The sequence below is a fragment of the Pelodiscus sinensis genome, chromosome 31 (assembly GCF_049634645.1).
Source record: "Pelodiscus sinensis isolate JC-2024 chromosome 31, ASM4963464v1, whole genome shotgun sequence".
Classification (NCBI taxonomy): domain Eukaryota; kingdom Metazoa; phylum Chordata; order Testudines; family Trionychidae; genus Pelodiscus; species Pelodiscus sinensis.
This window is the reverse complement of record NC_134741.1, coordinates 11,988,303-12,009,455: the sequence shown is the minus strand read 5'-3', so window position 1 is coordinate 12,009,455 and position 21,153 is coordinate 11,988,303. Positions and strand designations below refer to the sequence as shown.

At 50.9% G+C, this 21,153-nt stretch overlaps 1 protein-coding gene across 5 annotated transcripts; it reads right to left on the bottom strand.

Moving 5' to 3' along the window:
* Positions 1-796: 796 nt before the first annotated feature.
* On the bottom strand, positions 797-21,017 carry LOC102449960 (uncharacterized). 5 transcript variants are annotated; one of them, XM_075912527.1, is made up of 11 exons: positions 20,891-21,017; positions 19,481-19,946; positions 18,021-18,116; positions 13,734-13,964; positions 13,401-13,423; positions 12,580-12,695; positions 11,941-12,012; positions 9,429-9,629; positions 6,277-6,342; positions 3,037-3,150; positions 797-2,732 (listed from the first exon to the last, which is right to left on the bottom strand). In XM_075912527.1, the coding sequence occupies exons 2-11, from the start codon at positions 19,886-19,888 to the stop codon at positions 1,570-1,572; spliced, it is 2,490 nt and encodes an 829-aa protein (XP_075768642.1). In that variant the 5' UTR covers positions 19,889-19,946; positions 20,891-21,017; the 3' UTR covers positions 797-1,569. The 5 variants fall into 5 exon arrangements, with proteins under 5 accessions (XP_075768642.1, XP_075768643.1, XP_075768644.1 ...); XM_075912528.1 differs by having other exon boundaries at positions 797-2,729; XM_075912529.1 differs by having other exon boundaries at positions 11,953-12,012.
* Positions 21,018-21,153: the final 136 nt, after the last annotated feature.

Here is a 21,153-nt window from a genome sequence, read left to right as displayed (position 1 = left end):
GAACATGAACCCTACAAAGCAGCAATGACATAAGAGGCTTTTGCAGATCATTGGTTGGGAGGCTCTCACAGAGGGTCTATGGCAACATCCAGGTGGGACAGGCTGCAGGGCTGGGGCAATCTCAGAGACCCCCATGGCCTGACTGCCTTGAATCTCCTTTTGTGAGGTTTCCCCTTGAGGGTCACATCTGGGAGTATCTCTGTGAAGATTTCCCCTTTTCCCAGGCTGCAGTGAGCAGGAGCAGGGGAAACAAGAGAATGAGAGAAACAAGAATGAGGGAGGGGTGCAAACACTCAACGAAAATGGGATTTGAACCCATGCAGGCAGAAGACAATGGATTAAAATCCCATCACCTTCACCACCTCACCTGAACTGTGGGGCTTGTTTCAAACTAGCCAAAGCCAGCGCTGCCGAGAAACTTTGTATCACTCATTACCTAGCCAGGGACACCCAGGGTGGGAAGATTTTGCCTTTTCACAATGTTCTCTGGGCTACTGTACAAAGCTCAGTGCTGGTAACAAAGCCAAACCTCCTGGCTGCATCTAGACAGGCATGATTTCGCGGAAATACTTTTAACGGAAAAGTTTTTCCCATTAAAAGTATTTCCGCAAAAGCGCATCTAGATTGGCAGGCGCTTTTATGCAAAATTTTGCCAGTCTAGACACACCCCCTTGGTGCCCAGAGATGCGCTGGCTAGTCACAGTTGTCACAAGAGTGTGCTGTTATACAGTTGATCATGCCGCACAAGAGGCATTTGATTAGCATCACAGAACAAAAATCCAGAGCAGCTCAAATATACCTTTAACAAGTTTTATTGCAAGCAATTAAGGAGCAGTTTTAAAAGCAATATATACACACCTAATAACTAGCAATTAGAAAGGCATGTTAAAATTGAATAAACAGTCTAAATCTAATTCTTAACCTGATCTAGCAGCCTAATTCTTAATCCAATAGTAACACACACACTCTCACATCCCATTCACCCTCTAGCGCTGGCCAAACCACAAGCAATGTTGGTTAATTTGGGTGAGGCAGAAGTCCGACATGCACATTACCCCAATATGCTGAACTGATGGGCTCTGCTCTCTAGGGCAAATTGGTGTGCTATATATAGTCCCTCCACAAGGGACAGTTTGAGTGGGGGTGATGTCTGATGATCTCACCACCTGTGACTGCTTACAACCGATCTTGGAACATTCTGCTTACAACACCCAATTCTGCTTGCCTAATCACAAGCAATAAACAATGGAGTATCCTTGGTTGAGTTCTTCCCTCGCTGACTCCTCTTATTTGGGAACTTTGCGCCTCCTTTGTACAGTTTTGCTTCTCTCAGTGCACAGTCTTTTTTCATACTGTCCTTTTTCTTAAAGTGATAAACAAGTCCATAATTCACCAGGACACTGAGTCAGATCCTAGTATGGCCTTTCTTCAGCTCACTTACTGTTCATTCACTCATGCCAACCATTCACACTACCCTTTTGATTCGTGACAAGAGTTTTTCTCGTGTGAATTCTCCAATTTGTAACAAGGCCTCACCTCTCCCTGAAGCTTTTCCCACACTCAGAACAATCAGGGTTTCTCCCCCATGTGGATTCTCTTATGCCTAACAAGATCTGAGTTCCTACTGAAACTTATCCCACAGTCAGGACACCTGAAGGGTTTCTCCCCTGTGTGGATTCTCTTATGTGTAACAAGATGTGAGTTCCTACTGAAGCTCTTCCCACAGTCAGAGCAATTGAAAGGTTTCTCTCCTGTGTGGATTCTCATATGATTAACAAGATGTGAATGCCCACTGAAGCTTTTCCCGCAGTCAGAGCAGCTGAAGGGTTTTTCTCCTGTGTGCATTCTCCTATGTATATTAAGATGTGATTTCCAACTGAAGCTTTTCCCACAGTCAGAGCAGATGAAGGATTTCTCCCCTGTGTGCAGTCTCCTATGCAGATTAAGGTGTGATCTCCAACTGAAGCTTTCCCCACAGACAGAGCAGATGAAGGTTTTCTCCCCTGTGTGGATTCTCTTATGTGTAACAAGATTTGAGTTCCTACTGAAGCTCTTCCCACAGTCAGAGCAGTTGAAAGGTTTCTCTCCAGTGTGGATTCTCACATGATTAATAAGATGTGAGCGCCGACGGAAGCTTTTCCCACACTCAGAGCAGCTGAAGGGTCTCTCTCCTGTGTGGATTCTCCTGTGTCTAACAAGGTCTGATCTCTCACTGAAGCTTGTCCCACTATCAGAGGAGTTAAAACATGGCTCTCCTGTGTGGGTTTTCTGATGCTGAAAAAGATTTGAGCGCCTACTGAACCTTTTCCCACAGTCAGAGCAATAAAAGAGTTTCTCCCCGGTGTGGATTCTGCTATGTCTTTCAAGGTTTGACCTCTTACTGAAGCTTCTCCAACAATCAGAGCAGCTGAAACGTTTCTCTCCTCTGTGGATTTTCTGATGTTCAATAAGAGTGGCACAGTCATTGTATGTGGAGGGTGCTTGTTCATGGGGGATTTTCTGTTGAATGGTTTCTATGTTTCCTCTCAGCCCTCTGCTCCTGTGACTGGATTTACCCTGTCCCCTCTCTGGATGGTTTCCCTGCTGCCTGTCTGGGGTATGCTGACTCTCACAGGTCTCTCCCTGCTCACATATCAGGGAAACATGCCCTTCAGATCTTCCCAATAACATCCCATGTGGAGCCATTTGCTGAAAACTCTCCTCATTGTTCTCACTCAGTGTTCCATCACCTGCTGGGAAAGAGAGAGAATCCAGACAGGAGTCATTCCCTGTGCTGAGCTGAAAAGAAAACTCTGAATACGGAATAGAAAAGGGAAAACATGGCCAAATAATTCTAGAAACGTCAATAATCATGAGCTGAGCCCATCCTCCTTCCCCATAACCCTTTCCCAAAGGAGACAGACCAACCTTTGCCCCTGTTCTGAGTGGAGTTGAAGAAAGGCTGAAAGGTCAGTGAGACTTGAGAAAAATGCACAAGTGATGCCTGCTAGGAGGACACCAAAATTGGTTTCTGAGTCAGTTTAGCTGATTGCTCACCTGTGTGGGTGTCACTAATAATCTCCTCTTCCTCACAGCCCTGGAGATCTGGGATCCACAGCTCTTCCCTTCGGTCCACCCAGGAGATCACATGGGCTTTTGAGACTGGAAATCCTGTTTGAAGGACAATTAAAAGTGCCTGATCTTGTTCATTAAGGTCTGTGCCATTACTGCTTCCAGAGTAAGGATCTGACTCCCCCCACACCTTGCAGTGACTGGCTGGTACAAGATCCCAGGGCACAAGTACCTGGGGTAAAGGTGCATCACCCCCTGCCTGGGGAATGGCTTAGCTGATTCCTTAGGGGAGCTGAGTGCTCTGTTGCACCCTGAAGAACAGTGGTTCTCAAAAAGTGGTCCACTAGTGGTCTGTGACCATCTTGCAGGTGGGCCCCAGGCTTGGGACTTGCCTCTGAGCCTTCAGTATGAAGCCAGCACTGGTGCTGTGGCTCTGAGCACCCCTTCCAAGGTTGGAGCACCAGCACAAGCTTCCCACTATGGGGAAGGGGAGAGCAACCCTTGCAAGCAGAATATGACTTGCAGAAAGAAATGGCTCCATGTGCTACCACTCCCCCTCTCTCTGGCTGGAAAACACTCCGCTGTAGGCTTTCCCTGTAGCTCCCACTGGCCATAATACTGGCCAGTGGGAGCAGTGAGGTGGAGGGGCACAGTGCCTAGGAATGGTGGGAAGTATGGAGACAGGTAAGTGTCTTCTCCTCCCTTTCAGATGCCACATCCCTGTCTCCAGACCCCCCCACTCCCAGCACACTGCTACACCCAACCTACCCTCTTCTACACCCATTTTGTCATCACAGGTGGTCGACTTGCAGTCTGTGGAAAGGCCTGCATTGAGCAATGTGAGCCAAGATCTAAAAAGGTTGAGAACCACAGCTCTAAGGTACAATTAAGTCTCCATCATGGCCCATTCCATCCCCTTGCCCATCCCAGGGCAGGACAGGAACATGCTGCTCAAGAGCCACAGGCAGGGCTTAAACTGCAGTGGCCACATGGCAGGTCACTAGAACTTGGAAAAGATCCAGCAGGACCTCCACTTCAGCTCCCCAAGCACTTGGTCCACAAAGCTCCTGGCTGGGGGGCTTGGCTCAGACTCTCTACTTGAACCAGCAGGAAGCAGTAGAAGTTGCCTGAGCAATGAGGCAAACCCTTGGCTGGCTGCTTCAGACCCTGCCTATGCTCCATACTCCTGACCCCTCACTATGGCTAGATGGGCCCTGACACTGCCCACAATAGCAGCTACTTTCATAGCTGGCCATGGCTGTTTGGCTGTGCTGCTTCTTCAGGGGGGTGTCTCAGGGCCATAGCTGCATTGTTTCTGCCCCTGACCTCCTCTTCTGCTGCCTTGGTTCTACTCTGCCCCCAGCAGAATCCTCTTTGTGTGGATTCCACCCTGGCCTCCCCTTTGTTGTTCCCCTCAGCTGCACAGAATCAACCATTTGCATTTTTCCCAGTGCATTCCTCACTGTCAGCCAGACCCCTTCTCAGACCTTCGTCTAGTACTGGGAAGATCCCCTGGTGATGTTACAGAATTAAAATATGATTATGTAGGTCATAGCGTTACTACTGCTAGCACAAATTTTGTTGTAATTGTGTTTGTCATGTATGGTGTCAATGGGTGGTGTCAATGGGAACATTCTGATGGGATGATTGTGAGTATCCTGTCTGCCCATGGACAACATTTTTGTACCTCAAGTTATGAATATGGACCATGCACCTATATTTCAAATATAATCACTGCTGTCATAAAATGTCATTTCCATCCAGTCTAGCCAGCACCTGTGAGTGGTCCATCCACAAAACATGCAGGGCCTGGAAAGCTCATACCCACCGGACAGACTTTCCCATGTACTTTTCAGACAGATGGAAGGCAATATCCACCCTGGCTCATCAGAGCAGACAAGGGCATGAGACCAGCTCACGTGAGACTCAACTCCATCTCACTCCTGTGCATTTCTACTCAGTGCTGGGGGCTTTGCTTGGAACAATGAGTCCCCCTCCACCTGAGCGTCCTATCAGCTACACACGTGCAGCTGCCCAGGAGTCACACACTGCCCAGCAGAGTGCACACAGCTGGCAGCATGTGCTCAGGTGCCCCTCCCCCACCTTATGCTGCTAACTGCACAGAGTAAGGGGAGAGCACTGCTGATCTCAGGGCGTCTCTGAGCCTGTACCCCAACTCGGAGGGAAGGAGGGGGGGGGAGGGATCAGCAATAATTCCCTGCCATATATGGAGTGGGCCAGACTGCCTGCTCTGCCTGAAGAAGCTAGGCGGCCAGTTTTTAAGCCCAGCAGCAATAGTGGCCGAGTGCACGTGGCCAAGGCCTGAGTGTGTAATAGCCTAATGAAGTCATGGAGGTTGAAAGCTATGTGGCTCCCAATCCCGATTGACTCTGCCTCCATAGCGAGTGCTGGGGGAAATGAGAAGAACTCTGGCTCCTGGGTGGACACTGAGCTCATGAGCTTTTGCCTAGTGATGGAGGTTTTGCCTAGTGAAGGGATGTGTTGCTGCTCCTGCTTCTTATGTGCTTTGGAGAAGAGGAAGAGAAAAAAGTCGTATGTTTCCTAGAAAGGGGCAGCGCTGCTCTTATGGCTCCAGGGCAGGTGAGATAAAGGGCAGACAAGGGCATGTATTCTACATCAGCCGTTTTTTTCCAGACTGAACAATCTCTGAGCGGCCCTGTAGGACGCAGGCCTGATGGTCAACAAGGGGGCCCGAGACTGGCTAGAGCTTCCTCTCACTCTTGCATATCACACAGAGAACAGCTGCAGGCTCTACCGGCTGATTCACGCAGCAATACCACCTATGCTGGGATGTCCTTGCCCTGGGCATTCCCCTGAGCTGGAAGAGCCCCTGGGCAGCATGTGGCTCTTCCTGTCACAGAGGCAGGCTGTGCGCACCCTGCTGATGAAATGGGTTTTCTGTGCCCTCAGGCTGTTTGTTCACTGAGTGGATTTGCCAGCAGTTTAAATCCTAATCCTCAGCTTGTTATGGTTTCATTGCAGCCTGCTCTGCACTTTTAAAAAATATTCACCCTCCCCAGGACACTAGGAAGACATCTCCGCAAAGGCAGCCTAAAGGCTTTACAATTAAAAAACCCACCACCTAAGTCAGATCCTGCATCAAGTTCTGCTCAAGTAGAACCCCTCAGCTCTCTGCATCTCTCTGCTCTGGATATTCCTTCCCCTCAAACTAACCTCTTCTGCCAGCTGTCAACTGAAACTCACCTTGGTCAAATGTAAGCGCTTCCTCTGTCCCTTCTGATAGGAGATGATGCACCCGATGGCCTAGAACTGCAGAGAAATCAGGGCTTGGGGTTTGCTCTAGCAGTGGAAAATAGTGGGGGTGCCACATTCCTTCCTCCTCCCCATCGCATAATTGCAAGGTGTGAGATATGCCAGGAAGAACATCGACAATCAGGAGGAAATTAACACCAGCTCCTTACCCCAGCCTCAGAGTTGCCTCAACAAACAAGAAAAGGGAAGCTGAGCTTGGACTGAACATGTTCTTGACACTCTACCCTTGGTGCAGCCTGCTCTCCTCTGCCTAGTCTGAGCATAGGAGAGTGTGTCCAGGCACCAGCAAACACCAACAGCTGCTGCTGGGATGCTCCAAACAGCCCACCCCCACCTCGTCCCACTGACCCTGTCATCCTCCTCCTATTCTCCCAAGCTACCCCACCCACTTCTTATTTCCCCATCATTTGACCATCTTTGACGTCCTCTGCAGGGTCCAGAAGGCACCTCGTTAGTGGAACCCCCCTTGTGGCTCCACTTACTGTGTCTGTGGCCATTCACTTCTTCGTGTACAGCCACGCAGGCAGGCACTTTAGAGCAGAGGTTCCCAACTGCCAGTCCATGGACCAGTGGTGGGCCGTGAACTGCTGGCTGCTGGGCCACAACACACTGACCGAGCACATGGGTGGGTGTTGCACTAGGACTCAGCAGCAGCCAGCAGGAGTCTGGGAGCCCATTACTCCATCGGACCCAGCAGCAGAAGCAGGAGGAAGCGATCCCTGGCTCCAGCCAGGCAGCAGGAAGTGACTCACAGCCTCTTGCCTGCTAAGACTCTGGGGCCTGACAAAGGCCAGATCCCTGAGCCTGGGGTGGGGGGAGAAGGGGGCAGTGGCACTGCTGGGCCCCACAGCTCAGGCTGTAGCTGGGAGGGGGAATCACCCCCAGAGCCAATGGTATTTAGAAAGCTGCACCTGAGGAGCCCCTCCCAGGGCAGTCCCCCCAGCCCAGCCTCTGCCCCAGGGCAGGCAGCACTTGGAGACAGGGCAGAGACACCACCCTTCTGTCCCTCCTGTCCCTGGGCCCCAGTGCTCCAGGGGGAGGGTTTGTCCCCAGGATGCTCCCAGCAGAGGGGATGGCAATCCCTGCCCGGGCCCAGGGAAGCTGCCACCGGCTCCCAGGGTGTGCAGGATGGGGTGGTGGGGGGGGGAGCTATCCATGGGAGGGAGGGGGCAAGGGTGCAATGGAGGGAAACTCTCGGGGGGGGTCACAGGGAGGGAAAGTGGGATGCAGGAAGGGGCGGAAGGAGGGAATCTTGGGGGAGCAAGAGCAGCCTGGCTGGGGAAGGGAGCGACATGGGGCAGGGCTTGTACAGAAGGAGATGGAGAAGTTACAATGGCAGACCCCTCACCCCATTGGGCAGAACGGGGAGGGCAGCGCTCACTGCTGGTAGCACTTGAAGACACCAGCTCCTATGTCCCAATAAAATGTCTAAAGTTTCAAAACAGGGGGCCCCAAATGCCCCCTACTGCTGTGGGTGCCTCTCCTTGCACCCCTCCCTCTGTAGGGATTCAGCAGTAAAAGGGACTTTTTTTTTTTTTAAGTGCAGATATCTGCAAACTCTGATCTGTTAGGGACTGGTAACTATTATTTGCATATTCCTTAATTGTATTATGAATATGCAAATACAATGCTACCGGTTTGTGACTGGGTTTGGCAGTTCCCAGCATGAGAGAGGTTGGGAACCACTGCCTTAGTAGGAACGCCGGCCGGCCGGAAGACAGCACTGACGGAACAGCAGCAGCAGAGCAGCCCAGAAAAGGAGGGGCTGCCCAGAAAAGCAGCAACTGCAGCAGCAGCTCAGCAGGGTTCCAGGGCTGCCCTCAGCAATGGCTGCTCCCGCCAGTAGGAGCCTCAGCAGCAGCAAACCCAGCTTCCTCACAGGCTTCTCTCTGTGCCCCACAGAACAGCAGGGATCTCAGCAGCAGTAACTAGTCAGAGGGCCCTGGGCTCCCTGTGTTCCCCAACCCCCTTTAGTGCCCAACATAGAAGCCCCATTCCGCTAGCAGCCAGAGGGGTTGCTAAAGAAAGGGAAAGACAGATGAGGCACAAACGGGCAGTGGCAAAATGAAAAGGGGCAAGTCGAGGTTGGATCACAAGATGATGAAAGTGGCCACAGGGGATTCGTCTGCCTCCACTGCTGCCCAGTTTTCTGATACCACCAGCAACTGGCTGTGCTCCCTCCAAACTCTCTGAGAGCTGCAGAGATCTCTTCAGCTCCTGAAAGCTGGGCTCTGCAACCAGATCTGCCCCACGGCCCAAGGATGGCGATCTCCAGCCTGAACTCCTCTTGCTCACCCCCATCTTGTGGCACAGGGGGTGGAGGTTCCTTGGTTGCCCCTGAGGCTGGTGTCACCAAAGTCAGTGATCTCCTGGACAATGCTTGGCAGGACTGGGTGGATCCCAGGGTGCTTGCCCAGTACATAGCACTGCCGACACAACATGTCCTCCAGGAGGGAAAGGATGCCCTGTTGCCTGCCTGTGCCTGTGTCACCTGCCTCACTGGAGCTTGATGTCAGACCCTGGCCACCGCTCTGAGCCTCCCCTTTCAGCTGACTGGGCTGGTACCCTTGTTGGGGTGCGACACGTATCATTGTACCTGTGTCTGGGGAACTAGGACAATAGCACCTGCTCCTCCGACAATAAACCCGGCCGAGAGCCTTTGCCCCTGAACGGGCCTGTGTTTTTCGACAGCAACAACCTGAACTGTGGGGCTTGGACAAGCCCCACGCTCTGCCAATACAGCATAGGGGAACCCTACAGCCACTAACAGCAGCCATACCCAGACCCACCTGCTGATCATGTCTGGGCCCCTTCCACTAACACCTGTAGTCAAGGCACAACATGGGCAAGATGGTGGGGAACCACTTGGCTGTGGAAAGAGCAGCAGCATTGTAATGCCCTTGAACCAGCTTCCCCTGGGAAGGGCCGTGGAGGGGACAGTATCTCACACAGGAGCCAGGATTACTGGGGCTGATACTCCTGACACTGGAAGGCAGAGGACATTGAGGGGCCTGAACCGAACCCAACCCAGCTGCTCCTGAGCCCACATGGCTACTGTTACCCAAGGGAACAGGAATCTTTACCCAGCCAGCTCACAGCCTCATAATTCTCCTGCATCACATCCCTGTAGAGGGCTCTCTGACACGGGTCCAGCAGGGCCCATTCCTCCTCAGAGAAATACACAGCCACCTCCTCGAAGCTAACTGGCTCCGCCACAGCCATTTCCTGTCCCTGGCTCTGCAGGCCATGGGCTGAGCTGGACACAGACATGAGAGATCCGCAGCCTGTCAGGGGGAGAAGAGTAAATGGAGACATTTTAGAAGAGGCTTTTAATCCTTTCTACACCCCCAATCTGCCCAGACTCTGTCCCTGGTGACACACATGCTATACTCTGCCACTGTGGGCAACTGCTGAGTATAGATATTCCATAAACACCACACACGTTAGATCCCAAATCCACATTCATTTCTCACTGTACCTGGCTTGAGTTACAACATTACTGCTCCTGTAATAATGGGATTCAACTCTCAGCACCCACTGTTTTCAATAACAAGCCACATATTCCCATCTGAACATGGACGTAGGTTAAATGTAGGCTGCTGCATTTAAAACCCTTAGTCTTCATTCATTGATTTGCAGCACAAACTTTGTCTCTCATCTGACAGACTTTATAAACCCTCTCCACAACAGAGTGTCAGTGAAGTTAAGTGTTCAGGTGTTTATTAAATGTGTGTTGAGTGCTTGTAGGATTCATGAGATCAGAAGACAGATATCCTGTCATGCAGTCTGACCCTCTCTGTGGTATAAGCCATTACAGTTAATTCAGTTGCCCAGGCACAAAGCATTGTTTCTCCACAGCATGTTTTCTAGAAAGTTGCCCAGTGATTTGAAGACATTAGGGCTACATCTAGACTGCAAGCCTCTTTCGAAAGAGGCTTTTTCGAAAGATACTTTTGAAAAAGCCTCTTTCGAAAAAGAGCGTCTAGACTGCAAGCAGTACTTTCGAAAAAGCAAGCTGCTTTTTCGAAAGAAAGCACTGAGGGAGTCTGGATGCTCTCTTTCTAAAAAGCCCTGTTTGCACTCAAGAACGCCGTTTTTCGAAAGAGCACTTTCGAAAAAAGGCATTCTTCCTCGTGAAATGAGGTTTACTGCCGTCGAAAGAAAAGCCGCATTCTTTCAATTTAATTTCAAAAGAATGCGGCTGTAGTCTAGACGCAGGTGAAGTTTTTTCGAAAAAAGGCTACTTTTTTCGAAAAAACCCTTGAGCCTGGACACAGCCCAAGAGATGGAGAATCCACCAGTTTGTTGCTCATTTGTTTCAGCAGCTTATCCTCTTCCCTATCAAACACTTGTGCAATTTCTCTAGCCTGAAATTGCCTGGCTTTAGCTTTCACTTATTAGCTTTCACTGAGCTGCACCCACTAGACCAGGGGTGAGCAATAAATGTTGGTTGGGGGGGGGGGGGGGGGGACGACTTCAAGATTTTGGAAAGTGGTCGAGTTGCACTCCTCCATGACATTAATGAAGGAAATGCATTAATTCTGGGATGGACATTGGGAGCAGAGGGAGCTTGGATTAAAGGATTGGGATGCAAGAGAGAGAAAGAGAGAGAGAGAGAGAGAGAGAGAGAGAGACAGGCCTGGGAGGGAGTTTGGGTGAAGGAGACAGGCTGTGACCTGGGGCACTGGATTAGCCAGCTACTCATTAGATATTTAAAGTAACATTAATTTAGAGAAAAGTGCCAGCGTGGACAAATAAGGGGCTGTGAATTTCTGACCACATATATGTTCTCTTACATATTTAGCAACCGGTGGAGAACAGAGTTTGGGAATGTGGAGTGGAGGGCAGAGATTAGAAGGTGAAGGAAGAGGTTGGGTTGCCAGTCTCCTGGCCAGCAGCCAAGCACCTCTTTCAGACCAGCAGGGAGCCTCCCCAACCCTTGCACAGGCTGCAGGGCCACGTGCACATGTGAATTATGAGTCGGAGGGTAAGGGCATGGTGCTTCATTTCTAGCCAGAAACTGGTCAAGGACATTGTCCTGGGGGTGGAAGCAGTGGCTGAAGCGTTCCCCACTCCTGTCCGGGCTCTCAGTCGCTTTGTGAGATTGGGCGTGGCAGGCACAGACCCAGCCCACAGCTCCCCCAGCATCTGTGGGTTGGATCCGATGGCTTGCCCAGGTGGTTCCAGCATATGGGCTGTATTTTACCCAGGCCTGCACTAGTCTGAAGAGCCCTTGGAGATCCATCACTTTCTCGCCATGAACAAACTGATACAGTGGAAGCCAGTCAGCTCTCAGCCTATTTATTGTTTGAAACCAACCCCAGATTGAAACTGACTAAGCAGTGAAATCTGAGCCTGAAGGTGCCATCCACTGTGTGCTTTAATTTCACCTCTTAAGCATCACACCCTGGAGACCAGTGTTTCTCAAAGTGGTTTGCAGGTTCCCAATTCAGTGCCCCTGGGTCTGCTCACTGATCAGCAGGTGAGATTTAGGGCTGTGCGTGTTGTGGTTGCTGGGTTTAGTTGGTAAGTTTAATGACAATCCCATGAAGATGTTTTTGATGAGAAAAGTCCCATGATTTAAAGAATCCCCACCTGCAAACTCACCCAGTCTGAAAACTCCCAGGGATTTTCTTCTTGCTCTCTCCAGTGCAGAGGGCAGAGTGTCTGTGGGGGAAGGGATCAGAGAGGTGAGACTCCAGGCTCTCATATTTATAACAATGTCCCCACTGTGAACTCTGCGTTTCCATTGTATTGGAGACCAGACACACACACAGGTGTTGAATATGAAAAGGTTTGAAACCTTCTGTTTCCTCTCTCACTCAGGCACCTCCCAGCAACAGAGCCAACATCCCTATAGCCTCACACCCATCCCAGGAGAGACAAGCTGAAAGTGAGATTACCTTTCCCACCTCACCCCTTCCCACTTGGTTTCTCTGAGTCACTTACCACCTCTTGTCATAACTTAGACCTGTGGTGGCAGAAGGCATTGCCATGACAGTAACTTTACCCATTTTGAGCCCTTTGACACTAATGGGAGGTTCAGAATTTGCAAACTCCTGGCTCTAACTGCAAGCAGTTGGGTCTGTTTGCTCAGTCTCTCTAAGGAGAGCAGCATGATGGGGTCACCATTCTCCATGTGGGAAAGGAGGCAGGGGAAGGTTGGCTTCAGAGGCCAGATTCAATAATCTCAGATACTTAAACCACTTTCCCTCCTCCATCCCTTCTAGATACCTTTGAACTCCCTCAGAGTCTCTGACAGTGCAATCGTTTTCTGGGAGAAACCACTGATTTGTTCTTCCAATTCAGGAGAAATCTCCTCTGACTGCTGGAACTGCTCCGTCTCACACCTGGACAGAAACAATGTCATGTGATTGTATTTCATTTACTGATAAGTTCTGGCTAGTGAGTCTCAGCTCTAACAGGCCTGGAGTTAGAATTCCTCCAATTCTCCCAGCCTGACAGCAGGTGCAACACAGCCCATGGCCGTGCAACCTTCCCCTGAAAGGCCCCATTACTATTCTTCACCTCTGGCCTGGAGAAAACAGCTGGGGGAGAAAGGGGAATTGAGTCTCCCTGGCCAACTCACTCCTTGGTCTCCCGGTGCTGAGGGACAGGAGGTTTCCAGGTGAAGGGCTGTAGGAATCTGCCCACTACAAACTAGACTAAGACACCAGCTCCCCCTCATTCCCCAGCTCATTCCACAAAAGTGTCCAAACAGCCCTCGGGTGGGACAGACTCTGGGTCCCTGCTGCCCTGGGCTGAATGTGCCCAGTGCCCATGTTCCAATGAGAGGCCCATGTTCCAGCCCCCCAGTCCTGAGGTAGCCAATCCTCAGAGACGTGACAACTCTAGGAAATATCTGACGTCAGACTGTGCCCCAGAATTGAGAATTCCAGAGTCTTCTGTGCAAGGGTGAGACCCTCAGAATTAAGTGAGTCAGAGACATTTGTATCCAACACCTGGCTATAGGACCCTGGGGAGATGTGGTGCTAACATCAGCTCCAAGCTCTTTCCCTGCACTGTGCAATTTGAGGGGAGCAAGAACCACGTACCTGCTCAAGATGTTTCTGACGTCCTAGAGAAAAAGGACAGAAAAGATTCTCAGTCCCATTGGACACACATAGGGGGCCCCAGGGAAAAGATTTTGCAAACATGGGAAGAGAGGCCCCGCTCTGGCCCCAGGGCCACTGATTAAATGCACTAATGGGGCTTTGCCATCTATAATGCCTCTGTGCCTGTAACTCTGCAAAGCACAACAGTCACTCACATGGCAGCAATGCACCCACCAAATTACACCCAGATCTGATGGCTGGACCCCAGTGCTTCTGATTCAGCAACATTCCTTCCCTGTGTGGGGAGCTGGGATGTTTCTACCTCAGTCTCACCTGCAGGAATTCACTTGCTGGCTTCTGACATGTCCCCTCCAGCTCACTGATCAGCTCACTGAGATGGGAAATCTGCATGGAGAGTTTCCTGACCGTGTCAGTCTGGAGCCTCCCAATCTCTTCATCCAGCTTCTCCAGCTGGGCCAGCAGGAGTTGCTCTTGTTCCTCCAGGAACTGCCGCAGCTGCTGAAACTCGGCCACAATCTTCTGCCTCTCAGCTTGTGTCTGTTTCTGTATGAAAACACGGAAAGGTCTGGTCAGGGGCATGAATGGAGCCCAGGGTCCTTTCATAGGAAGCTGAGTGTGCAGCACAGAAAACTTCTTGGAAAACCTTAAAATTTGTGACACTTGACTCTATTCTGTGGGTACTAGGCAGAGGTGTCTCTCCCAGCATCTCCTTTGGCCCCGTGTCCCTCTGAAAGAGATGTTCCCATGTCTGTCATGGGCAGCATGTTCCATTATTCATAGGCACTGGGAATTCAGACTCAGAGCAGCAGGAGTAGCACTCAGCACCAACCAGACAAAGATACCCAGGGAGGAAAAAGAAACAAGTAGGGTTAGGTCCTGCCTAGGGCAGGGAGCTGGACTCAATGACCTTCTGAGGTCTCTTCAAGCTCTATGGTTCTATGAAACAAAGTGAGCAAGCCCAGCAGGCAACCCCTCACAGGGACATTCAATTCCCTTCGGAAGGATTTCAGGCACTCCAGGGCTTTATAAGGCAGTGGGCCGAGGAGCTTGTGAACAGGACAGCAGCGATGGATGGTGATGGGTCTGCTGCTGTTACCTGCACAGTGTGTGCCATGTTTGTCTTCCTCCCGGAAGAAAGAACAGATTTCATCTGCACGAAGTGCAAGCTGGTCGACATTTTGGAACAAAAAATTAGAGGACTGGAGGCCCAAGTGTCGACCCTACACTCGATCAGAGAGGATGAAGACTTCCTCGATAGAAGGCAGCGTTTAATCCTTCAAGCACAGCAGGCAGAAGAGCCAGAGAGGGCAGTACATGACCAAGAACAGAACTGGCAGCATGTAACTTCTAGAAGGGGAAAAAAGCCAACACGGGAATCCCCCAATGCTACAGAGGTAAGTAATCGCTTTCAAGCTCTCTACACAGGCTCTGCAGTGCTGAAAGCTTTGGAAGGGACCTCACAAGGAAGAAACCTGAAGGGAACACCATCTACTGGAAGGCATGGCATGGCATGTTAGGAAGAGATGGGATCCACCTAACGAAGAGAGGAAGGAACATCTTCACGGGCAGGCTTGCAAACCTAGTGAGGAGGGCTTTAAACTAGGTTCGTCGGGGAACGGTGACCAAAATCCTGAGGGGAGTAGGAAAGTCGGATACCAGGAAGAAATGCAGAGAGGAAGGAGCAAGAAAGGAGGACCCCTGTTTTGAATAGAGAAGATAGGGCAATCACTGGTTACCTGAAGTGTTTGTACACTAATGCGAGAAACCTGGGCAACAAACAGGAAGAACTGGAGGCCCTGGCCCAGTCCAAGAAATATGATTTAATTGGGATAACAGAGACTTGGTGGGATGACTCGCATGACTGGAGCGCTGTCATGGAAGGGTACAGACTGTTCAGGAAGAACAGGCAGGGGAGAAAAGGAGGAGGAGTTGCAATATATGTAAGAGAGCACTACGATTGCTCTGAACTCCAGCATAAAGAGGAAGAAAAACCTGTTGAGAGTCTATGGGTTAAGTTTAAAGGAGCAAACAACAGCAGTGATGTTGTGATTGGTGTCTGCTACCAGCCACCAAATCAGGTGGATGAGGTAGATGAGGCTTTCTTCGGACAACTGAGGGAAGCTTCCAGATTGCAGGCTCTGGTTCTCGTGGGGGACTTTAATCACCCTGACATCTGCTGGGAAACCTATACGGCAGTACACAGGCAATCCAGGAAGTTTTTGGAGAACATTGGAGATAACTTCTTGACACAAGTGCTGAAGGATCCGACCAGGGGCCGTGCGCAGCTTGACCTTCTGCTCACAAACAGGGAGGAACTAATAGGGGAAGTGGAGGTGGGTGACAACCTGCGAAGCAGTGATCATGAGATGGTAGATTTCAGGATCCTGATTAAAGGAAGAAAAGAGAATAGTAAAATACACACCTTGGACTTCAAAAAAAAGCAAATTTTGACTCCTTCAGAGATCTGATGGGCAGAATCCCCTGGGATGCTAACATGAAGGGGAAAGGAGACCAGGACAGCTGGCAGTATTTTAAAGAAACCTTAGTGAAGGCACAGAAAGAAACCATCCTGACGCGTAGCAGGAGAGGTAAACATGGTAGGAGACCGGATTGGCTTACAGGGGAAATCCTTGGTGAACTTAAGCAAAAAAAGGAAGCTTACAAAAAGTAGAAACTTGGACAAATGACCAGGGAGGAGTTTAAATGTATAGCTCGAGAATGCTGGGGGTTATCAGGAAGGCGAAAGCGCAAATGGAATTGCGACTGGCTAAGGATGTGAAGGATAACAAGAAAGGTTTCCACAGGCATGTTAACAAGAAGAAGGTGATCAGAGAGGGTGTGCGGCCCCTAATGGATGAAGGAGGTAACCTAGTGACAGATGACGTGGGGAAAGCTGAAGTACTCCATGCTTTCTTTGCCTCTGTATTCATGGACATTGTCGGCTCCTGGACTTCTACGCTAAGTGACGCAAGATGGGATGAACAGCCCGTGGTGGGTAAAGAACAGGTTAGGAACTATTTAGAAAAGCTAAACGTACACAAATCCATGGGTCCAGACTTAATGCATCCGAGGGTATTGAGGGAGTTGGCAAATGTCATTGAGGAGCCTTTATCTTTGAAAAGTCATGGAGATTGGGAGAAATACCAGATGATTGGAAAAAGGCAAATGTAGTGCCCATCTTCAAAAAAGGGAAGAAGGATGATCCAGGGAACTACAGTCTTACCTCGGTTCCTGGAAAAGTCATGGAAGGCATCCTTAAGGAATCCATTTTGCGGCTCTTGGATGAGAGGAAAGTGATTAGGAATAGTCAGCATGGATTCACAAAGGGCAAGTTGTGCCTGACCAATCTGATTAGCTTCTATGAGGAGGTAACTGGCTCGGTGGACATGGGAAAGTCAGTGGATGTGATATATCTTGACTTTAGCAAAGCTTTTTATACGGTGTCCCACAATATTCTTGCCAGCAAGTTAAGGGAGTATGGATTGGATAAACGGAGTGTAAGATGGACAAAAACCTGGCTAGACTGTCAGGCCCAACAGGTGGGGGTCAACAGCTTGATGTCAGGGTGGAGGACAGTTTCTAGTGCCCAAGGATTGGTTCTTGGTCCAGTTTTGTTCAACATCTTTATTAACAACCTGAATGAGGGAATGGATTGCAAGTTTGCAGATAACAGTAAACTAGGGGGAGAGGTAGATAGGCTGGAGAGCAGGGATAGGGTCCAGAGCGACCTTGACAGATTAGATGATTGGGCTAAAAGAAATCTGATGAAGTTCATCAAGGACAAGTATAGAGTCCTGCACTTGGGATGGAGGAAGCCCAAGCATCATTACAGGCTGGGGTCCGACTGGCTAAATTGCAGTTCTGCAGAAAATAACCTGGGGATTACAGTGGATGAGAATATGGATATGAGTCAACAGTGTGCCCTTGTAGCCAAGAAGGCGAATGGCATATTAGGTTGCATTACGAGGAACATTGCCAGGAGATCTAGAGAAGAGATTATTCCCCTTTATTCAGCTCTGGTGAGGCCATATCTTGAGTAGTGTGTCCAGTTCTGGGCCCCCCACTATAGAAAGGAGAGGGTCCAGCAGAGGGCGACCAGAATTATTAGGGGGCTAAAGCGCACATGACCTATGAGAGGCTGAGGGATTTGGGTTTATTTAGTCTGAAGAAGAGAAGACTAAGGGGGGATTTGATAGCAGCCTTCAACTTCCTGAAGGGAGGTTCCAAAGAGGATGGAGCGAGGCTGTTCTCAGTAATGACAGATGGCAGAGCAAGGAGCAATGGTCTCAAGTTACAGTGGGGGAGGTATTGGTTTGATATTAGGAAAAACTATTTCATTAAGAGAGTGGTGAAGCACTGGAAGGGGTTACCTATGGAGGTGGTGGAATCTCCATCTCTCGAGGTGTTTAAGTCTCGGCTTGACAAAGCCCTGGCTGGGTTGATTTAGTTGGGACTGATCCTGCCTTGGGCAAAGGGCTGGACTTGATAACCTCCTGAGGACCGTTCCAACCCTAGAACTCTAAGGCCACACAGGAGTCTGCTTCCTAACACAGCCGTCCCACTGCCAGTCCCTGTCGGTTCACAATCACAGGCACCTACCAGATACTCCTGGCTTTTCCCCTCTCCCGTCACTTTCCATCCCAGAAGCTTTTCTCTCTCTTCTCTCAGAGTCTTCAAATGGGCCGCCAATTTTTCCTGAAAAAACAAAAATAAGCACAAGGGCAAACCCTATAAGATTTTAGGAGCCCATTTGTCAGCCTTTAAGCTGCACAGTCCTATTTTTGTGGTTCTCTGTCCCTGTCCAGCAGGCACTCAGCTCTGGACGTGGCTTTGTCCATTGAAAAAGAGACAGGAGGCGATGGCGTATGCAGCAGGATGCCTGTGAGGATGGACTGGTGGTGGCACCTTTGTAAAGAACGAAGATGCAAGTGGGAATTAGGGAGGTAAAAAGGGTTAAAAATACTAATCATGTAACCGATTACAATTTAATCAGTTACAGTATTTTTAACCTACTGAGAGGCAGGGCTGATAGCGGACATGGGCTCTCTCGCAAGGTCTGCCGGGAGCGGTGACAAGGGCTGCCGGAAAATGGGGACTCCCAGCAGCTGAAGACTGATGTTAGCTGACAGGGTCAAGCAGGCACTGCCGGGGACAGTGGGGAGTTTAACTGGTAACTGGCACTAATAAGCATTAGCTCATCAGTTAACCAGACTGAACTCTTGCTACAACCCAGTCAAATCCCAGTGGTGCCTGGCACTGACCTGAGCTGCCTAGGCCAGCAACCTCCTCTAGTGCTGGTTGCAGCATCTGAATTTAAACCCTCATGGACCAGACCAGGAGTTCAGCACCCCAGTGGGAAACCACCTCTTCCTGCTGGGCCTGTGACCCATAGCAAGGCGTCTTTCCCTCCTAAGGGCCACACTTCATCACTTTTCAGTGATCCTGAGGGGCAAGTGGGAGTGTAGCCTTGGACTGAGCCCAGAGAGACCAGGGTTCCGGGCTAAACTCTATCACTGATGGGCTTGGTGATCATGAGTGACTTGCTGCCCCCACTTTCCCTTCCTACCATTTGTCTAACTAGACTGTGATCTGCTCAGGGCAGGAATTGTTCCTTGCTGGGTGCTGTGCAGGGCCCAGATGCCATTGAGGGTCTATAAGGCAAATGACAGATTATTACTGCTTCTCATCCAATCAGTAACAGCTTGTAAACTCCTCTTCTCCAGTCCCAAGACAGCTCACTCCTATAGAGTGGCCTGCAGCTCCTGTGATCTAAACCACTCTGATTGTTAACACCTCCCCTTGTGCAAAAATCCCTCCTGTCACCAGTGAGGGCTGGGTCTTAGGACTCAGAGTCTCAGAGAAACATTTCCCACATCAGGTATCTGTACAGATTTGATGTAAGTTGCCACACAGCCAGAGCATTTACTTTTTACAGCATCTCTAGTACCATGAAGGCTTTACAGAACTGTGTCACACCTATGCCAGGTAATAGTCAGTGAAATCAGCCTGTAATTAAAACCCAATGTTTTTTCCCATTACACTGGACAGCAACTCTGTACCTTGTACTCCTGGGCAGCTTCCTGTATAGGCACCACTGTGTGAGCTCGGGATCTGTCACACACCACATAGACGGGAGTTTGATCTTTGTCATGGAACAGCTTCAGAGTCTCCTGGTTTTCCCCACACATCTCATCCCATCTTGCCCTCTCTGCTGCCTGGAAACTCAGTGGCTTGGCTAGTTCTACCATGTTTGGCAGCTGCCTGTTGGGCTGGAAGGGTCCCTGCTTTTCAGTGTCTCTGCACTGAGGGCTGAGATGGGCCTGGTAGACATTGTGCCCACACTCCCGAGTGACAGGGGCTGTGAAATTCTCCAGACAGATAGGACAAGATGCTTCCTTCCAGAGACTTTCCATGGGGCTCTCTGCAGCCATAGCTGCCTCTGGGCTGGGGAACAAGGGTAGTTCCATTTCCTGAACTCAGTAATGTAGGGGCAGGTCCAGAGGGAGTGTGTGTGAGGTACCAGCACTGAGGATAAAAAGAAAGTCAAAATTAAAAATCAAAAATCCCCAAAAGCTTCGCTCACCCACTGCCCACACCAGGGCCTCCATTGGGCACCCTCAGCCAGAACCTCCCCAACTCTCCCCCACTCATGCCAAGGCCCCCTCTTCTCCCTGTGTTCAAACCCTTCCCACACACACTGCAGTCCCCTCTCACAGCACCTCTGTACTCCCCCGGCCCCTACCCAGCTCTCAGCCCCCACCCAGCCCAGCATGAGCATCAGGAAGCACAAACAGCTCCAGAAAGGGAGCGACATGCACTGAGCTGAATTTTTATAATTCCACAATAGAGGAGAGTGCAGGCAGCACTGAACCAGACCGAGGCAAGGCCATTGCCCAGCCGGAGAAGTCCCCCCCCCCCCGACCCTGCCCCAGCGGGTGCGCCCCAATACCTAAAGCCTGACCCACAAGCAACATAGGATATAATGGAGATTGCCTATCTCCTAGAGCTGGAAGGGACCTTGAAAGATCATCAAGTCCAGCCCCCTGCCTTCACAGCAGGACCAAGTACCATCCCTGACAAATTTTTGCCCCAAATCCCTAAATGGCCTCCGCAAGGATTGAACTCACAACCCTGGGTCATAGCCCCTCCCCCCCAGCTGTGCCAATCTCCCCAACTTCCATAGGTCGAGCTGCAGCCCCCCCCCCCCGTTCCCTCCCCAACAGCCTGTGTGCGCCCTTCGGACAGACCCTCCCCCCGCACTGATGCCCTGCAAGTGCCAGGTAACACGGATGTTGCCCCCCTCAAGCCCAACCCACCCCCGCAGGGACCCAGGCGCGGCCGCCCCGGAGCGGAGCCGGGCCCCGCAGCCAAGCGGCGGGGAGGGAGCCTGGGGCGGGGCCCAGCAGCCGCCCGGCGCGAACGCCGAACCCGCTGCCAGCCGCGGGGAGTGAAATAAAGCGACGAGAGACCTGGGCGACATTCAACGTCCGCGTGTTCGGCTTCGAGGGGCGGCACCGGGCCCGGGAGCCCGACCAGCCCCAGCTAGGCCCCGGCGCTGGCCCGAGATCGGCGTCACTGAGCCACTGCACATGCGTGTTGTGACGTTCCCCATTCCGCATTGTCGCGGCCTGGTTTTCAGTTCCTCCGTCTCACCCCCCCCCCTTCAGTCAGTCTCCCCCCTCCTGTTGCGGTCCCGCCCACCCCGCCGTGGTTGGACCTTGGCTCCGCGCGC

Bases quoted from the DNA above. Each gene is read 5' to 3' on its own strand.
- LOC102449960 (XM_075912527.1), bottom strand. From the start codon at position 19,888: ATGGAACTACCCTTGTTCCCCAGCCCAGAGGCAGCTATGGCTGCAGAG. The intron at 12,696-13,400 runs GTACGTGGTTCT...GTTTCTGTCCAG, and splicing joins GTCAGAAACATCTTGAGCAG to GTGTGAGACGGAGCAGTTCC. The intron at 2,733-3,036 runs GTGAGCAATCAG...TCTCTTTCCCAG, and splicing joins TATTAGTGACACCCACACAG to CAGGTGATGGAACACTGAGT.